This window comes from Tiliqua scincoides, chromosome 5 (genome assembly GCF_035046505.1).
Source record: "Tiliqua scincoides isolate rTilSci1 chromosome 5, rTilSci1.hap2, whole genome shotgun sequence".
NCBI lineage: Eukaryota > Metazoa > Chordata > Lepidosauria > Squamata > Scincidae > Tiliqua > Tiliqua scincoides.
The window spans coordinates 43612151-43638032 of NC_089825.1; the positions used below are offsets into that span (position 1 = coordinate 43612151).

At 42.6% G+C, this 25882-nt stretch overlaps 1 protein-coding gene across 1 annotated transcript in view; it reads left to right on the forward strand.

The window, feature by feature from the left end:
* Positions 1-11716, forward strand: part of NR1D2 (nuclear receptor subfamily 1 group D member 2) — a 30480-nt gene extending 18764 nt beyond the window's left edge. Inside the window, exons 5-8 of the mRNA XM_066627479.1 lie at positions 905-1551; positions 3961-4146; positions 5326-5536; positions 7931-11716. Coding sequence (XP_066483576.1) covers positions 905-1551; positions 3961-4146; positions 5326-5536; positions 7931-8127 — 1241 coding nt within the window. The 3' untranslated portion in view covers positions 8128-11716. The remainder of the gene's footprint in view (positions 1-904; positions 1552-3960; positions 4147-5325; positions 5537-7930) is intronic.
* The last annotated feature ends 14166 nt before the right edge of the window (positions 11717-25882 follow it).

The window sequence follows — 25882 nt, forward strand, 5'->3', positions numbered from 1 at the left end:
TGGATCTTTAAAAAAAATATCCTTTTTAATAAAGATTCCTTCTCTCAGGCTACTATGCCTTAGTACAGGGGTTTCCAAAGAGCAACTTGCAGGCTACGTCCTACCAACTTTTTTTGATTGGCCCATTGAGTCGGGTGGTTCATAATTACATGTGCACCCCTCACTACCTCATTTTCTGATTTTACTACCACCTGCCACCACCCACCTCCTTCCTCCTGCAGGATGAAGCAATTGCTGGGCTGAGTCACTCTTGCTGTCAGCAAGCAGCCCTGCAACTGAAAGGATTTTTTCTCTCGATGTGAAAACTATCAATTATGTATACATTTTCTGTAATTGACCTGCTTCAGCCCACCAGAAGAGCAAGACTGAATTTTGTAGCCCTGGTAGTTTGGGGACTCCTGCCTTAGTATCTTCATTGAGCTGCCAGACTGTCAGTGATGATTCACCTGCAGCAGTTTCATTGTCTCTAAAACTGACACAAATGTGGGGGGGGGGCGCAATAACCATAAGCTGCTATCTCTGGTACTTAGCCAGGTAAAAGAGCTGCTTAGACTGACAGAAGGGGCTTGCTAAAGCCCAGTTGAAGTTTTAAAATCATTTTTTATCTGATCCTGCCACCATAGCTTATCACAAGTTGCTTTATAAATTGCTCTCTGTTTCAAAAGCACTTTGACGTGTGGCTTGGGGAGGGATGGAGCCTGTGTTTGAGAAAACAGATCTAAAGCCACTTTGGGCTCATGGAACTAGTTTTATGGTCTGCCTTTACTTACAGATATTTGCTGTCAGAAATATACTCTGGTTTAATCATTGGAGTGAAGGAGTTTGGTTTTGTGTGCAATGGTATTTGGTGTCTGACATGATAGCCTCTAGGTAAAGCATCTGTTCTCAAATATTTTTTTGGTAGCTGTTCGGTTTGGCCGGATTCCTAAACGTGAGAAGCAGAGGATGTTGATTGAAATGCAAAGTGCCATGAAGACCATGATGAACACGCAGTTCAGTGATCACGTGCCCACTGAAGCATTAAAAGATAGCCAAGAGCCATTGCGCCTGCTGCCTCAGGAAGAGCTGAATTCCAAACTGCAAGATGAGCAGGAAAAATCCAACAGCCCCTCTTCTCCTCCTCCTCCCCCACCCCCTCCTCCCCCATCTGACATTGCTAAGGAAGAAGTGATTGGCATAGTGACCAGAGCGCACAAGGACACCTTTATGTACAACCAGGAACGACGGGGAGATATTTCCACCACAGTGCAGCCACATAATGGGGAGAAAGTTCTGAAGTGTACAGAGCAATGTCATTCTAGTCTTAAGCCTGATGACATCGGGGCAAACACCCATTACAGTGTGAATGGGGAGCATTTGAATGGACAATATAAATGGGGAAGCAGTATGCATTATTCAGATGAGCACAGCTTTGGCTTCCCAAGCAGCCAGTCTATGAACATTGCAAATGGCTTGTCTCTAAAAGATTGCAGTAGGATGTCTGAAAATGGCTTTTCTCTAAATGAGAACATGATTAACTTCTCCTGCAGCACTGGAGGCAGAGCACATCTGGTACTTTGATTGTTTATTGAATAGTAAACTAGAGTTAAGGGCAGAGAAGTACTAAAAGAGAGAGTATTGGTTCTGGGGTGGACCCTTTAAGTAGATATTGGTTAATGCCAAAGAACCTCCTTCCAACCGAATGTGTATGCTTTAATCATAATTGGGAAATGGTTCATACAGTTGCATATTTTGGCTGTACAGTGAACCCTTGATTGAACTGACACTATATAATGGACTTCAGAAATTTATAACGTCTGGCCTCTGAGGAAACCAATGTACTGCGTTGGTGGTTATAACATTTGAATTTAATTGACTTTTGATGTTAATGGACACACATTATTTCCTCTTAGTTCATTAAATCAAGGGTCTGCTGTATTTCTAATAAAAATGTACACCTATTGCCTCAAATACCACTACTAAATACTGAATTTTTAGTATTAATATTTGAGGTAGCTCCTAGATGGTACTAGAGCGGTGGTTGAGTTTGAGAGCCACTAAGTGCTTGCGTGGGTGGGGGGGGAAGGCAGCGGGGGCGGGGGAAGGCAGCAGCGCGATCCCCAGGATCACAACGCCCGGGGTGCAGGGGCTTGGGTGCACTTACCCAAGCCTCCTTCAGCCTCCCCAGGCTGCGGGGAGCCTGGCACGACCTGCAGCAGGGCTCCTCACAGTAGCGAAAGTAAATGTGGCGCGATCGCGCTCTGCTAAAGCGGAAGTGGAGCACGATCGCTCCACATTTACTTTCACTGCTGCGGGGAGCCTTGCTGCAGGTTGCGCTGGGCTCCCAGCAGCCTGGGGAGGCTGAAGGAGGCTTGGGTAAGTGCACCCAAGCCCCTACAGACCCCTGAGCTGCACAATTCTGGGGGTCGCGCCGCTACCTTCTCCCTGCCTCCCTTAAGGGGGCAGAGGCCAGGGCTTACAGGCTGGGGCGTCGCAATGCCCCAGTTTGAAAAGCCCTGTACCAGAGGTTTAATTAGAAATTTAGCATAAATGATATGATTTAGCATTACTTTTATTTTTTGATTTGTTGTTGGTTTAGTAGATGTTTCATCCTGACTTCATAAATTTCCTCAATAGTAGTAATTCTCCATTAAAGCTTGTCAGCTCCCCATTAGCAGGATGCAGGGATCTTTGTAAGCAAGTTCACACATTCCTTTATCATGCATCATTGGATACTGGAGCTTTTTTTCTCTTGACAGGAGTATGAAGTTAGGAAACCAAATCCCAGTTACTCCCATCTTTGTTACTTATATGGGCTAAAGGTTCCATTTACCTGGACATAATTACCTTTGGAGATCAATTTCCTCCTCAGAGGAAATCCTGTGTCCCAAAGAACAGTGTCATTTCCAAAGTACAGCATGTGGTGCATGTTTTATTACGCCATGAGAATGCAGTTCGAGAAGCTGCCCACATTAGCTTCCTGACCTTTGTACTCATAACAAAGGAAATGCTTCACCTGCACATTGGAATTCATTGTGTGTATTTTTTTGTCACTACCTGGAGAATTATAGCTAGAATGTTTGAAAATGGTGTTATTTACCTTACACAGAAGTAAGTCCATTGTGTTCAGTAACACTTAGGCTGTAATCCTTTCTTACTCAGGATTGTGTGAGAAGCAGCTTTCAAGTACCACAGTTCTGTTTTTTAAATTTTTGTGGAATTTAGGCAGGTGGAACCCTTTTAGGAAAAGGGTTTAACTAGCATCTAATGAAGTGTGAATTGCTAGGAAATGAATGTCTGTAGATAATGAGCAGCTGTATTTCAACTGAGTGGCCCATGATTGGGCCCACAGGGTTTTCATGTGAACCTCTTGTGTGGCATTTGTGCTCTGTGCATATTGTTAATTTGTACTAGAATGCAAAAGAGAAGTCAGATGTACACTGTAACCCATGTAGCTTTTAGCTTCATGTTATAAAGTTAAATGTAAAAAGTGTCCATGATCTTGAGATGAATTAGGAACGATTAATTAAAGTCATAGTGATAGCCAGCTACTGCATGTCCATAAACATTAAGTCTTGTGTTACCCAATCTGTACTGAGACTTCTCTCTCCTCAAAAACACCCCGATGATGCAACTATTAGTGCGTGTGAGACATCATATAATAGCGTGCATTTTCAAATTTGCAATTAGCTGGGAATTAGCTGTAAGGGGAAAAGGACTGTCAACTTGGGCATCCCAGGCAAGAACATTTTCACAAAACTATGTTATTGACTAAGAAGTATACTGAACAGGGTCTAATCTTATTGTGACATGGTCTCCAAATATGTTTATTGATGAGCTATTATTCATGTCATAGTTTGTTGTTTCCAGTGTGTGTGTGTGTCTGTATGTATGTATGTGTATGTGTTTTTAAACAATGAAGACACTTGGTCAGTTCATCTGAAATAGAATTTTGAGAATTTTGTATGTGTGAATACCCAGGTTTGCCCAATGAACAAAACTCCTTTTGTGGACCCAAATAAGACTGGCCATGAAATCTGGGAAGAATTTTCCATGAGTTTCACCCCTGCAGTGAAGGAAGTGGTGGAATTTGCCAAACGTGTTCCAGGCTTCCGAGACCTTTCTCAACATGACCAAGTAAACCTTCTAAAGGCTGGAACCTTTGAGGTGAGTGTCTCAGTGAATGTACTTAGAATTGTCCTTTTTCTGTCCACCAATCTTGGTAGTTAAAATTGATAAAAGTTAGTGATGACTTCCAGCAATTGCCTAGAGAAAAATTGTCTCCATGTATTTATTATTCCTTTATTACTTACTGCTCCTTGTACTTTCACCCAAAGAGTCTGTCCAGTCTTTTATCCCAACTAAATTCCAGGATTTCATGTACTGGGATGTGGGAAAGCATGTCAGTTTCCTCTTCCCCCTCCCAACTAGACCTCTTGGTTTGTATATACAAATATACCAGTGCTGTTGCTTAAGTTAGTTGGGGCTCTGGGGTAAAGCCCTACATTGGACCACCTTATGTTATAGCCCCATCTGCCTTATGATGGCAATTTGGCCTGAGGTTCAGGGGTCAGACTTGCTCTCTCAGGCTGTCTGATGTGTGTGAGCCATCAGGCAGTGCTTAAGCTGACGAATTTATTAAACTAGTGGTTCTCAAACTTTCTAGCACTGGGAAGGACAATTTGTCAGAACCCACTGGAAGTGATGTAATTAACCTGGAAGTGATGTCATGACCAGAAGTGACATCAGCAATTTTGCCTTCAAATCTAAGGCACAATCAACCAAAGGTCCCATTACACAGTGCCCTTGTGCTGTTCCAAATACCCACAACTCCCTCTCCCCCTCCCCCTCTGCAAACTTCCGTTTGCCTCCTCCCTGCTCTCCCTCTGCAATTACCATATACCTACAACTCCCCCTCCCCCTCACTATGCATAGTGCATTAAAACATTCCAGCTCAGAAGTCGAAGTAGAATGCAGACTTGAATCCTTCTCCAACCTCACAGCCCTCTTTTCCCTTTCCAGCATCCCATCTTCCCACCTATTCAGGGCAAAGCACCATGGCACTCTCCCACTGAGAGCCCATCCCGCCCAGCAGCTGCATTTTCCATTCCGTATTTTCAATGGTGGCTTACCTAGTTGCTATGCAACCCACCTAAAATTGGTTCATGACCCATCCAGTGGGTTCCAACCCCCAGTTTCAAGAAATTCTTTATTAAATGAATATGCTTTTATGATTCTGTGGCATCAGTGCATTAAGTACTGTTGTGAATTAGCTGCTTCTTTCTAATTTTATAAAAATCTATCTAAATTTAAAAATGAAATACCTTGCTCTTTTCTTTCATTCAGGTTTTAATGGTACGATTTGCATCTTTATTTGATGCGAAGGACCGAACTGTCACTTTTCTTAGTGGAAAGAAATATAGTTTGGATGATCTGCGTTCCATGGGAGCTGGTGATCTGCTCACCTCCATGTTTGAGTTTAGTGAGAAGCTAAATGCCCTGAATCTTTGTGATGAAGAAATGAGCTTGTTTACAGCAGTGGTCCTTGTTTCTGCTGGTAAGCAGACAATTATTTTATTCCTATACCAAGTTATAAAAAAGTCTCCTGTTCTTTCAAAATAAATGAAGTGTTGCTAAATTGGATTGAAAAATTTACTGGGTTGGTTTTTCTTCTTTACAGAGGTCTTAGCAATTAAGTTTATTTCTTAGAATTGTATCCAGTGGAAAAACTACAAACTTCCAGTATAGAAACAAACGTATTCATGTTTTCTCAGTAATGTATAGCATAGCAAAACATGTATTACTGTAGCTTCATATATCAGGTAGCCCAAGCTATGAAAATCAGCTTTGGTTATTCTTATTCTGGTTTGTGTAGAAACATGAAAAATGGCATCATGCTTGGTAAGTGGAAAAAGAGAAATTTGCTTTTCTTTTACTTAGCATAGAACTCTTCTTGATAAAAGAGAAACACAATCCTGGATCACTAAATGAATCATAGGATGCAAACAAAGAGAGTGCAGCAGATTTCCCTGAGAATTTTTTTATAATTTCTCATTATCTATATTCCCCTGCTCAGAAATAGAAAAGGTCAGACGAGAGTCACTGGATCACATCCCATTCTTTTTCAGGAAAGATTTTTGTATGCTCTAAAGGAAAAATGCAGTTCTAAAAGGACACTTATTTAAGACTGTCAGTATTTAAGTTTATAAGTGTTGGTTATATGCGAAATATATACATGTGTATATACGAGGTTTGTCTATTAAATAACGAGACTGATTAAATAACTCACCTTTATTTATTGGTATTACAAATTTAATGTTTGTCTGCTTCAGTATATTCCCCCTTTGCACTAATACATTGCTGTAGTCTTGTTTTCCACTGGTCGAAGGCATGGAGCAAATCAATTTCTGTCAGTTGTTTCAACATATCTGCTGTTTTGTTCTTTACAGCATCAACTGACTCAAAATGTGTCCCTTTAAGTACTGATTTAACTTTCGGGAAAAGATAAAAAGTCGCAAGGTGCTAAATTGGGTGAATTTGGAGGATGTTCAAGTGTAGTAATGTGATTGTCAGTCAAAAACTGCTTCACAGAAAGTGCTGTGTGAGCAGGCACATTGTCCTGGTGAAGAATGAAACCATTTTTCCACAGTTGCGGCCGTATCTTTCTGACTCTTTCTCTCAGCTTTTTCAAAACTTCTTTATAATAATGCTGCTTAACTGTTGTGCCTTCTGGAACTCATTCTTTCAAAATTACACCCTTGATATCGAACAATCCGACTGATTTTTTCTACATTTTCTTCGGTTCTTGAAGTGCAAGGTCGTCCAGGGCGTTCATCATCTTCGACATTCTCACATCCCTCACTGAATCTTTTGTGCCACTCGGACACACGCGCACGAGACAGGCAGTCATTCCCATAGGCTGTAGTAAGCATTTGAAAACATTCTTTTGGTGTTTTGTGCAATCTTACTAAAAATTTCAAATTGACATGTTGTTCAACTTTTAAACTTAGCATTTTTCGGCACTCTACAGAAAACAGAAAACACAGCCAAACTAAGTGGCGACTCACAATCAACTGAACGTCATAGAGTGTTGCTGCTTGTCATGGAGGTTCAGACATGTTCAAGGTTACTACATATGCAGTTATAACCGGTTCTGACTGCTTTGTTTACTAGGTGGAATCACAGTCTCGTTATTTAATAGACATACCTCGTATGTCTAATGGCCCAATCCAGTCTTGAATTGACTGAACTCACATTCTGTCAGTGCAAAGACCAGACTGCTGGGTTGGCAGCTGCTGCGATGGCGCTCAGATCAGGGCCACCAGCACAATCAGCTGTCAGCCATGGACATGTGCCAATGATCTCTGGAGCCCCTGCCAGAGCAGGCAAGTCAATGGAAGAGGCGGATTGGGGGCGTGTTGATATCCTGGCTTGACGTGCCCCACTGGACACGCTTGGATGTATGTCTGCCAAAGTTTTTACTTGGTAGAGTTTAAGTTTTTTTTTACTTACTTCTCGATCACTGCCTGGTCCCTGGCTGGTGTGGGATATGCAGTGGAAGCTGTGACAGTGCTGGCTGCTGCACACTTTGGACCGACCCAAGATAGGATTGGACTGCTAGCCTGTATTGTTTCTCTATGTATCTAATTCAGGGGTAGGCTAACTTTCAACCTTAGCGATTGTGGACCTTGAACAATTGTATAGAAGAGGGAATTTCAGCAGATGACAAGCTGCACCTGCTGAAATTCCCTCTTCTGCATAACTGTTAAAGGTCCAGGATCCCTAAGGTTGAAAGTTAGTCTACCCCTGATCAAATTCATATTCTCATAGATGAGTGCAAATGCTCTGATGCTGAGCTTATTGTTGAATTTGATGATTTGTTTAGCAGAGCTCTAAGGTTCCAACGAAAATGTTTCCCTCTCACTCACCCACTCTTTCTCCTGTTGTTTAGAACGATCAGGAATAGAAAATGTCAACTCTGTGGAAGCACTGCAAGAAATGCTGATCCGTGCACTCAGGACCTTAATAACAAAAAATCATCCAAATGAAGCCTCTATATTTACAAAACTGCTTTTGAAACTGCCTGACTTGCGTTCCTTAAACAACATGCACTCAGAGGAACTTCTAGCCTTTAAAGTTCACCCATAGGCTTTTTATCTCTCTTTTTCTTTTATATAAAGGACTTGCTTTATGTTAATTAACTGTATGTGTTTTGTGCTAAAATGTTTATTTATGTTTGTATATATGTCTTGTGGGGGGGGAAAGCTTGTTGACTGTGTGATGGGTATATGTTATGCAATAATATGTCAGATTGAACGTTTTTCTACTAGTGACAGTGTGGCACAGGTTTCTTCAAGATTATCCTAAAGAGCTCCATTTGCACTGAAACTGAAGAAGTTACACTAAATCTTATGGATCTTGACTGTGAAGGACTGTGGCCCCCGCAACAGAAATCATTAACTTCCTTCGCTATTAAAAAAATGCACAATGGATGTATGTGGAACAATGAACTTTGGATGAATGACACTCTGGTGATAGGAGCAAGAAGAGAGCATTTAGTTCACCCTCCTATCAGTTATTATAGGGAGACTGAAAATCTGCTCGTGGTTTCACTGTTCTTAATTTACGCAATTTCATGGAATGTATAGCATGCCCCTATTTGGTGGTTCTCGCACAAGTACACACTTGCTATGTGTGCACATATAATAGGAAGAAAAATGTTGGGATGTTCATGACTTTATAAAATACTTCATGCGTGTACATATTTATGTGTATGTATATAAAATAGTTCTAAATAAACATGCATATAACTTCTTCACAATATTTTCAACTGTGAAGAAGTTAACCAAACAAAACAAGATGACAGCAAAACTCTCAGTTGTACACTGTTGTGTACAAATAATATACAGTTGGGTTGGATACAGTTGAACCAAATGTCTTGAGACTTCTAATGTTTTGGAGAATTCTAGATTAATATAGATATGCTGTATTTGTTAATTTAAATAGTACAGCACCAAAAGTGCAATGGCAAGCCTGTAAAATCAAACTTTGAAAAGAAACGTCCTAGATAGCCAGCTCTCTATTTTTATCTTTTAATTCATTGCAGCTAAGATTCTTATGTGCTAATAGACTCTTTAAGCTGCTGGACAACTCTGCAGTGTACCTGAGAATAAACTACCAGATGAACTATCTACAGCAATACCTTGCACTTTTGTCTCATTAAGGACCAGAGCATGGATGAAAGTAAAAATGGATGAATGTCAAAGCATAGCATTTTTGGTTTGCAAATTTATGTTGGCCAGAAAGGGGGGGGGAATAATGTAACTGATTATATAACACGCAAATGTGTGCACAACCTAAATAAAGAGAAATAAGAATGTCAACAAACATTGTGGATGGTTGGAGAAAATACATGGATGACATTTGAAACACAGTTATAACTGAAAATGGCTGAAATTGCACAGCAATGTAAGTCATGTGGATGAAAGTCAAGGTATTGCTGTGCACAGTACTGGAGAATCATGGAAAATTTCAAGAAAACTGTTAATCAAATACCTGCATTGCATATTTTTGTGTGTTCAGTGGCCATATGCTTGTTACACTACACTTACATGCTGCTTGAGTGCTACATGACATTGAGATACAAAAATGTGAGAGGCAATCAGTGTCTCTAATGATGGTTGTATTTCAAATGTGTTTTGTTCATGTTAGACCTGTATAGGGTTCTTAACCCTTGTTTGGTATACACAAGAAAAGTCTGCCAGATTACCTGTCTATGAGATCTATTTTTTATGTACAGCTGCTGATTTTTTTTAATGCTAGTGACGTTTCCCAAAATGAGAACCTACTTGGTAGCCTGCTATTTTATTATCTCAAAATAATATTTTCTGCTTGTTCCCTTGTCCTGTGGGTAAGCCCTTACTGCTACGCTGGGTCTGCTAAGACCTGCACTAGCAATTTAGCTGGAGCTGGGAACAGAAATAAGTAGATGTGTTAATTTCTGTGAGTAAGAAAGGTTTACAACCGAAGTCTTACTGAACCCAATGGGCTTACTTCTGAGTAAAGTAAATAACAGTTTTCAAGCACATCTAGGGATAGGGTATTGGCACTGCAGCTGGTATTGCCCCCTGCCCTTGATGTGCCCCATCTCTCCCCCTGTCCATGATGTTTCACCTCCCTCCTGCCCCCTTTGCTGACTTAATGGCATCGGAGGTTGTTGCAAAATTACCACCCCACGGCCTCTTTATTGCTTGTGTGTCATCTTTTGTGAAAGCACACTAATTCAATTCCAGCAATGCAAGGCCTCCATTAACAGGATTGGCTTGTTAATTACTTATGACTGACTTATTATGCCAAAGAGATATGTGTTGCATCCAATCATGAGAGGACAATCAGGAGGCCTGCCACAGGTAAGTAAGAATGCATTCTATTTACTTGTATGTAGGCCTCCTGGTGGCCCGTTCTCCTTGAACCTTTGTCAGCTGTATAGCTGGCATAAGTCTGAGAAGAGCAGGAGGAGTTAAAAAAGAGGCAATATGTTCTGGTGCGTGCAGGTCCGCAGGGATCCAATCTCTTCTGCCCCCTTCCCTCCCCATCCAAAAATTCTCCCTTGCCTGTTCACAACACATCCCTGCTGCCAACTTACCTGCTTTGCAGCAGCACCACCATAATCTTTGTGATCTCCCTAGGCCTTTTATGATGCAGGTAAATAAGCCAGAGGATCGGGCCTTTAGTGAGTGTTGGCCCTTGGCAAATGGAGATCAAAAGAAGCAATTTGTTGCATAAAATTTGGTGTGTTTTGTATTCCTGCTTTTTAATAACAGGTTCTGTCTCAAAATTCAACTTTCTAATTTAAAGGAGAAAATAAAATGTCAGCTTTTATTTTCTGCTGACAGAAGGGCTATTGCCATCACCACATTAACCTGTGTGGGACAGCCCCCTGCTCCCTGTTTCAGATAAAGACATAAATAGGTCATTCATCACATGTTTGTATCCTACCAATATTTTTATTATAGGCATTTTATCCTACAAACCATTGTACGTTTAACTGCTTCAGATTGGGAAGTTGTTCCTGAGTCTAGGCTTCTTTCAGAAGCCTCCCAATAACATATACAATGTCTTGGTTTTGTTTTTTTAATTACACCTTTAGGCATGTATAACCAGTACTATGTAAAGTATTGCCATAGATAGAATATATCAATCCATACAGTTTCATTTTAAATGCAATCCTCCTGTACATAGCATTGGAACTTTATTTTTCTGCTTTTTTTCCCTTTCACAAATTCTAAACCCAAAATCAGCTTAAACTTTTACACTATATCCTATGTTGCATTAGAGCTACTGCAGCATTCCTTCCCACATGGATTGGGTAATGGGAAGAGCTAATGAAGCCGCTCTCTCCCATGATAGGATCACTTCTCAGCTTGCATTGTTGTTAGTCTGGAGAAGAGATGGATGTAGTGTGGGTTCCTCATGTGTAGTCCTGGGAGACTAGCTGGGAGAGCACCATTGCTCTAGTTTCCTTTCTACCAGGTTATTAAAGGGGCCAGACCTTGGCTGACTTCATGTCAGCTCATAGCTTTACTGTGTCACTGGTTATACACTTGTTTAAATACTAAGAAATATCTTCGTGGCAGACTTTGAAGTACTGTAGATTGGACACTGCTGAGAATTAATGAAATTGTACTGTATGAACTAAATGACATTTTTACTCTTTTACATGTTTTAAACTATTAAATAAGGGCATTATGTTGGCAAAGTAGTAGACTGGCGTGTGTGTTTCTTCAAAGTGGGGGCCAGTCCATGGATGATGCAGAAGCATCTGTCGCTTCCGCTATTCTTTCCTCTGTTCCTTGGATTCGAAAAGGAAGAAGGGAATTGAGAGAAAGGGTGGAGGAGAGAAAAGAGTGGTTGACTATAGCAGGGCTCTTCAACCTTTTTTTGTGCCATAACCCTAATAAATAAGGTATAAAACTGGGGATCCACCATCAATGCATCCCCTCCTGAGACCTTATATTCCTGCTCCCATTGCTGTCCACTCCCTGCCTCATAACACCCTCCCAGCTCTATTCACTGTAACTAAATATTCTTATTAGAGAGAGCAGAACAACTTACCATGAAGCCTGGCACTAGTGAAAAATATTTTAGCATAATTGCTAAGAACCTGAGCAGGACTGGGGTAATCTCTTACTAGCTGAAGGGCTACAGCACATGCCTCCCCCTTTACCCGGTGGTGCTCTAGTCCAGTGTCCTTCAACCTTTTTCATTCCCATAAATTACTGTGACCCCAAAACGGAGGTTTTTGGACAGCATCTCTCATACTCTGTAGAATGCCAAAATATGAACTCAGCCTTGTTTCTCCTCCCTACGTGCTACCCCCGGACTCCTGCCCCCACCAAATGCTGCCAGTGCAATTCACCATCCTCCAGGACCCACAATGGTGTGGGGAGGCCAGCATAAATTTGTGCACCGACCTAACTCCCTGCAAAGTGTCGCAAAATTGCTTTATGGCACTATTGTGACACTCTTGGGCTGGCGCAAGGGGTTTGCTTCGGCCCAAGTGAGGGCTAGCATTGTGAGAGGCCGTGACAGTGTTGTGTAGACTGGTATACTTTTTTGGACAGGCTGTGTGCTTCACACAGAAAAATATGTGGCAGCATTGCTGAGTAGTATGAGAGGAAAACCTTATAGTTACGTATACAATTTGTCCCAGAAAAGCCTGTCTGCAATTCTTTTAAATACATAGTGGAAATTATTCAGCAACATCTAGCATCAAAACCCTTGATCATAGGAGAAAGGTCAAGATTTCACACAAGGCACCTCTGTGAACACCAGTCTGCTTCATTTGTGGCTAAATAAAAAAGGCTTTTAGAACAGTGTGACTTCAAGGAGGGCCTTAATGATGCATTAAGAGACACGGTTGTATGAGGGTTGCATAGTGAGTGTATTCAAAGGAGTCTTTTAACAGGAAAACCTTACTTTCAAAAACGCTGTAGAAATTGGAAATTCAGAACAGCAGTGCTGCAGGGACACTCCACAGTAGAGTTAGAAAAGAAACGGAGACACAATGGCCGTTGGTCAGACTAAAGAGACGTGCTATTTAAACCACAAGGGTATGTTATTGGTGGGGAAATGGATTCTGTATCCCTGCTGAGTGCAGATTTAAATTTGCATAGTGCAGAAAATGCAATCAAAAACTACATACTCTTGGAATATGTAGCACTACAAGGCATACAGGTGGGGCATCTCATCGCACAAACAGAAAAAAGGCCGGTCTTTGCCCTTGATGAAGACAACAGTGACTCAACTGTGTGAGTGATCTGGCAATCCTGGGAATGTATGTGCAAATCCACATATTTGTTCACCAAGAGTATGTGGAAAAGTGCTCAAAATGCAGTTGGACATGGGCACTACAGTGGCTGTTATTCCACAAGCAGACTATGAAAAAATTTTGCAACATCAGAATCACATCCCTACCGCTGAAGACAAAACTGTGAGAGTGATACATGTGAAGAGCTATTCTTGCCCATCAAGTGAGCACTGATGCTTCCTCTTATGGAATAAGGCAGTTGTTCCCCAAACTGTGCACTGTAGTACCCCAGGGTACCACGGCACACATACAGGAGCACAGTATGGCCTCTGCTTTCCAGCTTGCTGGACCAAGATTGCACAAAATCTCATGTGATTGAGTGAAAAATCATGTGAGATCTTGCTGGAATCATACTAGTGGTGTGATGGCACCACTGCGAAAGGGTGCCAGAGATGTGGGACACCATTGGCTGCTGTAAGTCTGGGGGTTGATAGAATCAGAAAACTATAATCTCATATGACATAAACTGCTTTGTGAACTACTTTTTGTTGAAAAATGATATATAATAAATGTGATGCCTGACTGGCAAGAAAAGCCAATAGCATCTGCCTCTAACTCTCTAGCAGCAACAGAGAGTAATTATATACAAATAGTGACCTTAAGTCTAGTGTCAGATGTAAAAACATTCAATTCAATCAGTATCTGGATGGAAGAAAATTCACCTGCACGATTACCCACTAGCCCCGACACTCTGTTCTGAATCCACCTTTCACTGTTGCAGCTCAAATGCAACATGGGGCTCTTTTCCTGGCAAGCTACATTTATGACATATTCAAATTTGGATATGTTCAAAAATATATTCTGGTCCTGTACCTAATTGAACAAGAGGGCCCAGCTCTGTGAGAACATGAAGAAATGGCTCCCTGATTGTGAATATAGAAAGGTATTACAATCAGGTGTCATGTTTGCTTGCTAAATGTATATTGCAAAAAAATGCATAAACTAGTTTTAGAGCACTAAAAAAAGTCTAGAACATTTTCCCAGAAAAACCCACATCCCTCTGCTCATGTGTGCCAACTCACAAGTTGACAATCAAGGCCAGAGAATAAAGTGCTCAGTAAGACCTTTATACAGAGGTTCCCAAACTCTCCGGGAGTTTGGGAGCCACAGTAAGTCTTTGCAGGAGAGAGGGGAATGTAGTGACGCAATCCCCAGGATTGTGCCGCTACCCGAGTGACGGGGTGGGGGGGGGCTTCATTTTACCAGCAGCAGCAGAAGCGTCCCTGGGGTGCAGGGACTGCCGTGGAAACTTCCACGTGGCTCCCCAAGCCTCAGAAAAATGTAATAAATACTGTGACTCACTTCCAGTTTCTGGGGATTGGGGTGCTGCATTCCCCCCTTCCCTGCCCCTAAAAGAGGCAACGACAGAGCCATGAGAACCTCTGCCTTTAAGCATTATGACTGAAATATCCAAGACAGCTAATTTTTGTTTGTTCACCAGGGGGCGATGCAGCACAAGGAATAGAGTTGTCACAACAGATTTCTAATAGCGGCCTCTGCTGCTGTTCTCTGAGTTCATGCAGTATCTTTTTTCAGTCTGCATAAGCAGTTGTCCTGGATTTGAACTCTCATCAATGGTCATAATGTCTCACCCACCTATTTACGGATACAGCCAGTTTTGTGATGGCTGCACAACTGTTTCCTTGAGCCTGTGTTCCTGGGAATTGGGGCTGACTCTCTTAGTTTTCACATCAAACTGGCAATGAACTCTGAAGTGTGATATATTGTAGTGTGACTATAGTTCCATCCCTACATCACACAGACCTCCTCCCCTCTTTCACACAAATTAAGTTTATCTTTCACGCAAACCAGGCTCCTGCACCACTGAGTGTGCTGACACACAGAACCTGTGTGTATGAGAACACTTGGTTGTAGAGGGGCCTAGTTTGTGTGGAATAAGTTTTTCCTTTAAATATTAGATACAGAGAAACAGAAGCAGAAACTCAGAAAACAAAAAGCATCATGGCAGAGCATTCCAACCCCCGTCCCCCTCCACAGGTCCAATCCAGACCCCCTCCCCCCTCACTCACTCACACACACACACACACACCCCTGTAATTTGCCTCAGCAGCAAAGTTATCACTGATGCTGATGACAGTTTCTCTGATGGAACAAATAGCCTGCAGTGGGGTGGAGTAAGAGGCATCTGTATAAGAACTACAGAGGGTGTACAAGAATAAAACCTTTTCCTTCATGCCGTGATCCTGGTCTGGATCAGGGCAGTTGTGGCTTGTATTTGGCTAAGGCTGCAAGCCTAACCACACTTTCCTGAGAGTAAGCCCCATTGAACAAAATAGGACTTACTTCTGAGTAGACCTGATCAGGATTGTGCCCCAAGTAATTGAAACTATGCCTGGGCCAGTGATATGTTTGTTTGCTGTGTAGTTTGGCACTGATTCTTTCCAGTTAAGAAGTTGGGGAAGATCACAGAAATGGACATCTGAGCAATCAGGTACTCACATAATTCCAATATAGCCAGATAATCTCCCTGTGTGGTGGAGGGGAGGGACTCATTCTACTCCTGTGCTATGCTGTTGCAACCTGTCACTCCCACCCCATAAAGACTGAATAGCTGGGCTGGGATCTATCTATATCTATAGCAAGTCTCTTGAAGCATCATGATCTGCTTGAAATTTCACACGGAGGCTTTGAAGCAAATAATATATGAAAAGTGCATCCCGGAACTTTAGAGCTGAGAAAAATGAAGCAACGAAACTATAGAAATGTCAGCAATGAAAATGATGCAACCAAAAGCTCAGCAGAGGAAACATAAAAGAAAAACAGGAATCATCAATGTGAAAAGGCCAAAATCATCACCATCACCACAAAGGAGAACAATTATCCAAAGACTGGAGAAAAATTGATTTGCACAGCACAGGGAGCAAGAGAGAGCCAGGGATGACATGAAGGAGGGCAACAGCGCCTTCTCAAATCAACACAATACATCAAAGTACAGTTTATAACTAATTCAAGCCACTCAGCTCAGATGTCACTTTTCCTGCATGGTCATTTCAGTTGTCGGTTTTTGCCAAGTCAAGTTATGCAAGGAAGCAAAGGAGGGGTCAAACAGTGCCTAAAAGAGCCCCCACACCAAAAAAATTAAAAAAAATTAAAACTAAATAAATGAAATTGATACAACAACATAAATATCCATTTTGTTCTGGCTTCATCTACATGCACAAATCTCTTGGCCCCTATGCAATAGCGAGTCAGGTCATTGGTCCATCTAGGGCTGTATCACACTGACTGGCAGGAACAATCCTGACTTTCACACAGATCCCTTCCTCTCCTAGCTGGATATGCAGTGGGTTGAATCTGGGGGCCTTCTGCAGAGCCTGCAGGCAAAGCATGTGCTGCACCACTTGCATTCAGGCTCCCTAGCCCTTCTCTCTGACACCTGTACAATCTTGCCCTTCCCCAAATGGGGAGCAGGTCAAATAGGGCTGGAGCAGAAGATCCTTATCTCTGAGAATAGTGCCCCAGGGAGGCATTTGACCAAGACTGAAGGCAGACAGCTTTTCACCAAATGACTATACAGACATAATTAATTTTGCTTGGAAGGGGGCTCATGATCCAACCAGTTGGCACTGCCATCTTGGTGCACTAAACATGCAACCATTTGGGTGGCTCGTATGCACAGTGGCTTATGTGCATAGCCCTCTCCTTAGACTATTTTTGTATTGAACTGATCATGTAATGGGAGCCTACGTGCAGTTTCCCATGATTCCATATCATCCACATGTGGACACTGGGCATGCAGAGAGAGCAGCACCTGCAAGGGTCATCACAGTCCTGCCCTCCTCCACAGATAACATTCATGTAGCACTTTTGGCGTATGCAAAGCCTTCACTTGGCTTGGAGCCAGAGCCTACTGAGCATGTCCAGTGGAGTTGGTTGACCTCTTCCTTTAGCGAGGCACATCACCAGGCCATGTCAGAAAAAAAAACTGCTTTCCAAATTAACAGTAGCAGAAGATGTTTCCCATGCTAAATTGAAGGGGCTGCTTTTCAAGAAAGGCACATTCAAATCTCTCCTGCGTGTGTGGAAGTAGTCATATGATTCTTTGGCTAAAACTCATGTTGTTGATGTAGGCCTTACTAGGATGCTATAAGGGGGCGTTTGAGAACTAGGATAAGTCTTCGCGGACGGGGTGGAAAGCAGCAATGCAATCCTCAGGATCATGCTGCTACGAGATATAGGGGCTTTTTTGTTACTTGCCATAGTCCCTGCCGACGTTCGGGGGGGGGGAGGTGCGGGGAGCCCTGCAGAACCCTCTGGAAAAACGTGATCATGACCCACTTCCCCTTTTCCCTGTCCCCTAAGGGGGCAATGACAGTGGCTCTCAGGCTGGTTGTTCATGACCCACCAGTTAGAGAACCACTGCTATAAGGTAAATTCATATTTTTATCTCCCTATTGCCAGCCTCTCAGCTGCTAGGTAAGAAAGAATAGGTCAGGATGCCTGCATGCCTGCTTAAAATTATAGCGATTTATCATGGTAAGCATACAAGCATTTGCATAGCCAGTCTCCTTCATCTCCATTATTATGTTTTTATATAGCCCATCAATGTGCATGGCGCTTTACAATGGAGGAGAGAACAGGCCTCTGCCCCAAGAAGGTGTCAATCTAGAACCAGAAATGAGGTAGACAGCAGGAGAAGTGGCAGAGAGATGTACAGAAAAAGAATATGCAACTATTTCCTATACATGTACTTTGGCTTAGTTGCAGTAGTCTATGGCTGGTTATCTACAACAACCATCCATGTGGTGAGGAGCTCTGTCTGGCAGTGAAAGTAAAGTGCAGTATCTTTTCATTCTGGGTTGCCGTACAGCCAGATTTGCAACCACTGCCATGTTCCCCAATGCTGAAATTTTCATTCACTCAGATTCAGGCACGAAAGTTTCCGATCCTTTATGTGTTCCTCTTTGCCACCCCATCTCCTGCTTTCGGTTCATACATGAAGTCTTTGAGCACTTTAGTTCCTTAGATTTACCAGGTGTGATCACTGACACAATGATATATACCAATAGTTACTATCTTAGAGGAAAAAAAATACAGCTGTCTCTATTTTTAATCATTGTTATTACCTGCAATAATAATAGCAATGTCATTTCGCCGATGACAGAGCAATTGTGGGAAACCGGTTTTAAGCACGTTAATGATGGATGATTGAAATGCCAGCAAAGAGACTGAGTGCAATACAAAGATGCTAAAAAGCACCAAATTGCCAGTGGTAAATATCATGGTACAAAACATTAAGGAAGGCATTAAAATGCAAGAGCATCATAATGTCATGTGCAAATTCATGATTCACCCACACTTTGATTATTGTACACAACTGCAGTTGCCCCATGTGACTCAGTGTATAATAGATTTGGGAAAGGTACAGTGATTTTCAGTGCAGTAGAACCCCATTCCAGAAAGCAAGTATGCACACTACTGCACAAGAGAGGCTCGTCCCTACTAAATGGTTGGCATGGCAAGCTTTGATTTATTTGTAGTGGTATAATAATATATTACACTTCCATAATCACAACCCCTTTAAGACTAGACAACAATAAAAATCAACTTTGAAAGTCAGCATAGGTGGAAGGGTGGTGGGCAAAACAGGGAGGGGAGGGGGAGGAATAGGGTAGAAAACAGGGCAGAGAACACAGCAGGAAGGAGAGTAGAACAAGGGCAGAAAAGAGGCAGTAGTGCAGCAGGGTATCCTATCCCTCTTCCTAACCCAGGAAGGCAAACTGAGGTCCATGCAGACTTGCACCAGCTAAGTGGATGGCACAGGTCAGAGTAGAAGGATTAGCCCCAGACAAGGGAACAAATTTTCTTTTTCCCAGAAAAAACCTTCAGGGCCTGAAACTCCCCTACAGGATACAGTGTGCACCCTTTTGGTGCATTTGCATTGCCATGCGAGGATTTACGATGGATTAGACTGCCTTAGTCTATTTCCCTTCCATGCCAGTTTAGGGAATTAGTTCCCTGTATAGGGAACAGTATAGGGAATTAGTTCCCTTCCATGCCAGTATATCCAGCCTACAATAATACAACAAATTTATAAGCCTTAATTTTTTTTTTTTTCTGATCAAGATGACTGACATTAGTTGTACTGCTGTCATTGAATTATTTACTGGCCCCGTCCCTTGTGCTGGTCTTTCCATGATTTTGCCTGAAAGCAACATTGTGAAGAGGCCTAGAATGGAACACAGTGGCAGACAGATCAAGTGCACACACAGGATGAGATGAAAATGTTTTCTTTATTGTTAGTAACACCTATAATGAACATGAACACACTCCAACTGTTCTTGTTTCTCCACTTGGTTAAGGAAAGCATCACTTTCTGTTTTCAGCAGATCTTTCACATAATTGTACAATGTGGAGTTCATATTTCTTCCACTTATATATATATAAGCTGAGAGCTTCGTCCTGGATTTTTGTCCTCTGTAAGAATGGTTCAAGTTTTGTTGAAAATATTAATTTGATATTAATCACAGGCCAACATACATTTTGCTTCCTTAAACATTACACCAATTCCTGGGTATATTTGGGGTGCTGATTCCAAAAATGGCATCCATTTTGCCCTATCACATCTAGTTTCGGAATCATGGCATGGTGAATCATTAGTGAATGGTTCAAGCAGCTTCCTCATGAGGAAGCCTACACCATGGCTTCCTCATGAGGAAGCTGCTTGAACCATTCACTAATGAAACTATGCTGTATCTCCAAAACTAGATGTGATAGGGCAAAACGGATGCCATTTTTGGAATCAGCACCCCAAGTTCATATCAAACCACCATAAAGTTTGGGAAAAACTTTTCTGACCCTCAATTTTGTAGGCCTGTGTAATCTATCCACATAATCACGTGGATAAAACAATCTTTCATCCCACACCTAAACAAATTTATATGATAGACAAAAGGAGCTTTATATTTTTTTTTCAAATATCATGAGAAAGGAGATAGATATGAGTGAATTGGGCTTATATGTCAACCTCTGTGGACAGAAGACTGATGATGCAGCTGGGACAGAATGGCCCTGATGTCCATACACCACCAGCTATTCTTGATGACACTGGGTTGCATCCAAAGAAAGTTAGTCATGACTAAGCAACATTGAAATCAAGGAGAAAATTTAACCATGACCAGAGGTGTGATTTTTCTGTGATAACCAAATAAAAACACATAATGCTGCTTTCTGCGCTTCTCATTTTTGTAAAAATACAAACAAAAAACAAAAAGAAAAACCCACCCTCAAATCTGCCAAAAAACACCCCATTTTCTATCACCTAATTGACTGTGTAATAACTGCATCTGCTGACACTATACCACCTAGTATTTTTTTAAAATCCACTTTTGCCTAGCCCACAGGTGTACTTATTTTGTTCCTGTTGCGTATATGCAACGTTAGGCAGAAATGGCTTAAAGCTATTATAATTTTTTAAAGAATCACTTTTTTTTCTTTTGCCAAAACATCTGTGGCATCAGAAGCCCTATCACATATTTAGGGAGATGCACTATGTTCACATCATGGACAATATGTTGGTCAGTCGGAAAGTGAGGTTAGTGCTCTTATCAGATGTCCCCAGACAGTTTCATGGACCAATGAGAGATTTATGAAGCTTTAAGAGGTGGATTTGGCATAAGCCCGGAGCTATATTGGAGTAACTGAGCCAACGCAAGAGAATTTTGTACTCAATACAAAGCAAATCAAGCATGGCTAATCTAATGAACCATTTTGTAAATGTTTTAAAATTCCCACAATGATACTGGAATAAACAGTGCTTCTTTGATTACTTGCATGAATACTTGTGGATGGTCTCCACCAGCCAAAAGAATCACACCTCATATGAAACAGTTGGCTTGTTCAGTTGAGACTAAACATGTCTAACAGCCCAATCCTAACTAACTCCCAGCACAGCAACGCAGCAGCACCCCCATGTGTCCCATGGGGGAGTGTTGACATCCAGAAGCCAACGCAGGGTAAGGGAACATTTGTCCATGCTGGGCTGTTGGGTCTACTTGGAACTGAGCCAGCTCTATAAAAGGCGTAACTCTATATGGACCTGGGTTGGGGGATCTGGGTTGAGGCTGGAAAGGGGGTTAGGATTTGACAGATGCCATTGCTGTCGAACTTGCCCTCTTCTCTGTCCTAATCCACCCTTCTCCTTACCCCTGTCACTGCCCCATTTTGCCTAACCTGCTTCCTTCCCACCCCCTGCATATGCTTGCCTGTACTGGTTGGCATCTGGAGTCCACTGGTGCATGGCAGCAGCGCCTAGGCTGTGTGCTCCAACATGTTGCCTTTTGTGACAGCCAGAAAGTGCCTCACACTCTTAGGAATGCTCATTCTGGCAGTGCAAGCGCCAATAGGATTGGGCTGTAGTAGTTCTTTCTGCAGGAACAGAGCTTTTTAGGTGCAAGCCTATAACACCTGGGAGTCAGTCCCATTGAACAAAAGACTTATTAGTAAACATGTATAGACTAGTGCTGTTATTTGCTACATGCCAAAAAACTGTTGATGAGGGTCAGATAAATAAATAAATAAATAAATAAATAAATAAATAAATAAATAAATAAATGGCCATCCTATTGTACATCATGGAGAAAAATGCCACTTTTCAGTGCTTTCAGACTCATTGAAGAGCCATTGGATCTGGGGATATAATTTAGGGGGTCTTGTCATTTGCTTTTGTCAAGTGGCATTTTTGCTCACCGGCCACTTCCTGCAGAGTGCCAGGCCATTGTGTAGCTGCTTTTAGATTTGACCTGGTTCCCATTATCAGGTCATCAAGGAAGGAGCTGGAACCAGATGGATCTTCAATCTCCACTTCCTTGTCAGGTCACTTGATGCACTATGTAATTTTCACTCAATGACTGTAATTTGTGCATGGCAGAAAGTTTAAAAATAGTCATTTTTTATTTTAAAAAATCAATAGCCCAACTATGCATTTCTGTAACAAACTTGGGCATTTTACACAAAAAGTCAAGATAATATGAAGATACTTTTTAAAGTCCATTTGGAAGAGTTTTTTGTCTCTGAAAAAGAGAAGCATCAGCTTGCAATTCTAAATACGGTACTGGCCATGCTTTTTTGTAATGATAGGAAAGAGTTCAATTACCTTTAAGAAGAGTGATCGCTCAGTGGCCTTGCAACTGTTTTGTATGCAGAAGGTCCTAGGGTCGATTCCTGGCACCCAGAGGCATCACTAAGGGTTTGCATCACCCTCATGATAGACCTCGCATACCAGACCATACAGAATAAATTACAATATCATATGCACAGCCTATTGACATAGTATTTTCAACCAAAAAAACATTTACAAAGTACTTTACATCACAAAAAGAATTAAAGATAGTTCCTTCTGTGAAAGGCACAAGGGTGATATGCACACCCAAAAGGGGGAACTGTGGTAAGCAAAGCAGGATACCTAACCAGGCTCAAACTATTATGTAATCCACAGTTTTCTGCTTTGGATGTAGCAAAGAACTGTGGCTTCAGCAGCCAACAGCACTATTTTATGCATGTTTACACAGAAGCAATTTCCACTGAATGATAAGGGACTTACTCCCAGGAAAGTGTGCATAGGCTTGCAGGATTCCTTCTGCATGGAAGGGTAGAAGGGAGGAGGGAGTGTGTCATTCGATCTGCGTTTGTTGAACAGGGATGATGGTATCTGCATATGAGTTTAGTTTTCACACATCTTGAGGACTGGTACATTTGCCATGTGCTTGTTAACTTGGAGATGCTAAATAAATATATTTGAATGCCAGCAATCTGGGGCTTATGGTGTTGCCACTGTAAATCCTGATCCAGCACTGCAAAAGACACTCTGCTGTTGTGCACCGTGGGACTGCCAGCACACATGGACAGCGGCCCTCTGCATGCCAAATGGCTCACAAAGCCCATACAGGAGCAGGTAAGGTGGCAGTGGGGGCTGTCTGGGGGAGGATTGTGACAAGGAGTGGGGTGGGCAGGGCGTGGTTTAAGAGCAGGAGGGGTGAATATTCGTGGTAGGCATGCAAACCAGAAACCTATCTCCCCTTCCCAACCTGACACCCCCCCTGAGGTTCCTTGGACTTATGCTAGCTAAGTAGCTGACCTAGGTCTGAGAAGACCCATTGGCAGCCAGATGACCTATGGGATTCTAAGCAAAAAAACCACACATTTTTATTTAAATTCTCTCAGACCATCTGGTTGCCTGCCCACCATAGAATGCAACACATGCTGCATTGGGTAATCTGATGGGGACAGGATTGGGGCATACTCATTCAGTATAAGGCAGCTTCATATCTTCAAAGAGCTGGTATCAAATATAATCAGTTATAGTGAATTAAGTAAACCTTCCTGTTCTTCTCCCAGCCCTGGAGTCTCCAGGTGAGGTAGAGAAAGAGTCCCAGGGCCAGCATTTGGACCAATTTTGCCGAATTAGGCCCTGCGTCTGGAAGAGCCCTGCACTGGGGTGGTGAGCAGAGTGCAAGCAGCTCCAGCTGGCACCTTGTTCTGTAGCTGATGATCTGGCATGGAATATTTCTTGTACCGTGAGGAGAATGCAGTGAGCAGAGTATTGCGGCTGGATGGTTCATCCTCCCTCCCATCCCTGGGTCTGATTGGCTTGAAATCCCCCCCCCCAGCAGTTGACAGTGATGCTGCTGCTGGGTGCCTTGCCACTGCAGCACAACCTGGTGAGTGGGGAGGGGGTCACAGGGACACCGCAAAAATGTTTTGCACTGGGCCCAGCAGCTCCTAAGGCCAGCCCCGAAGAATCCTCGCTGAAGCACTATCAGAGCTACTGCCAGTCAGTCTTTGACAAAACTGAGGTAGATGGACCAATGGTCTGACTCTGTACAAGGCAGCTTCCTATGTCTACATGGACTGGCAGAAGCCCTTTAGGGTTTTGGACAGGGATCTCTCCTATGTTACCTGAAGATACCAGAGACTGAACCTCAGTGCAAAGCTGGTGCATTGCCCCTGAGCTGTGGTCCCATTCCCCATACATATGCAGGGAAGGAATTTGACATGGAGCTTATAGGGTAGTAGATGAGTTTGCCAACCCTGTTCAATTTATTCCTGGCTATCAGCTAAAGCAGGGGTATCCAAACCCTGGCCTGGGGGCCAGATGCGGCCCGCAGAGAGCCTCTATCCGGCCCACGGCCAGCCTCTGATCCTCTGAGAGCCTCTGGCCCAGTTGACCAAACACAACCAGAGTTGTGCTTTTGGGGTGGGGGAATGGGGATCCATTTAAGTGTGTGCTTTATTCCCTAGGCTGTGTTCGTGCTTGAAGAAGTCCTGGACATTTGAGCCCATTGATTTATTCATTCATCTAAGCATTTATTTAAATTTTATATTTAATTTTTTTTCCGGCCCTCGCCACTGTGCCAGGTATTTGATGCGGCCCTTTGGCTGAAAAGTTTAGAGACCCCTAAGCTAAAGGTAAAGCCAACCCTGGGATAACAAAGTGACCATTAAGGATTGGAATAGTTGCTGTAAGCTGAGCTTACTCTTTATAGAACCAGTCTGGACATTTTTTTTTTTTTTGCAGCAGCAGCAGCAGCTGCAGGTCTTGAAGGCATTCATGACTAGGCAGGAAAGTGCTTAATTCAGCTTTACAGCCTTCCCAGCATCCCAGGTGTATTCATTTCACTTCCAGCTGACTTGGTTAACCTGCCCTTGTACAAAAAAGAAACCTCTCTGCAGTGCTCCAATACAGTCTGGGCTAGGAAAGTACCAGCAACAGTGGGGAACATCCAGAGCTGCTAATAGGCTTGATTGTGCTGGTTGCCTCGTTTGCTGTCAACTGGAAGAATACAAACTCAGATTACAACATACATCCTTCTGCAAACATCTCAAAATTGTACCACCTCTGTGATTAGGGCACGTAGCAGAATGGAAGTTGTAGGAATGGAAGTTGTAGGTTCAAGTCTTATGGCCGAATCGTGCCGGTGGAGTATGCTTGTAAAGCTTGTTGCAACAGTGCAATTTTCAGGCCTGCTATATTGAGGCTGGCTTTCAACAAGGTTTAAAAACTACAGTTGTATTCATCGACCTAACTGCGGCATATGACACCGTGTGGAGGGAGGGTCTGCTGTATAAATTGTCACATCATCCCATGTAAAAAACTATCGATTAGTCAACAATATGCTAAGTGACAGATCTTTCCAGATCATAATGGGGGACAATGCAAGTAAGGTAAGAAGGCCTCCCAGTGGCCTCCCACAAGGCTCTGTAATGGCAACCATGCTATTTAACCTGTACATCTCAGACTTGCCAGTAACAAGGGGATGTAAATTTAGATATGCCCCAACAACGTGGCTCAAGCAGTGCAGGGGAAAAAAATGGAGGTGTTGGATGGCCTCGTCTCAGAAGACCTCAAGATCCTGGGAAAACATTTTGCTGACTGGAGGTTAATACCCAGTATCAGCAAAACAGTAACTACATGCTTCCACCTTAACAATAAATTAGCTGGTTGGCAACCTTCAGTCTCAAAAGACTATGGTATAAGCCTATAGCACCCAGTATTCCCAGGCGGTCTCCCATCCA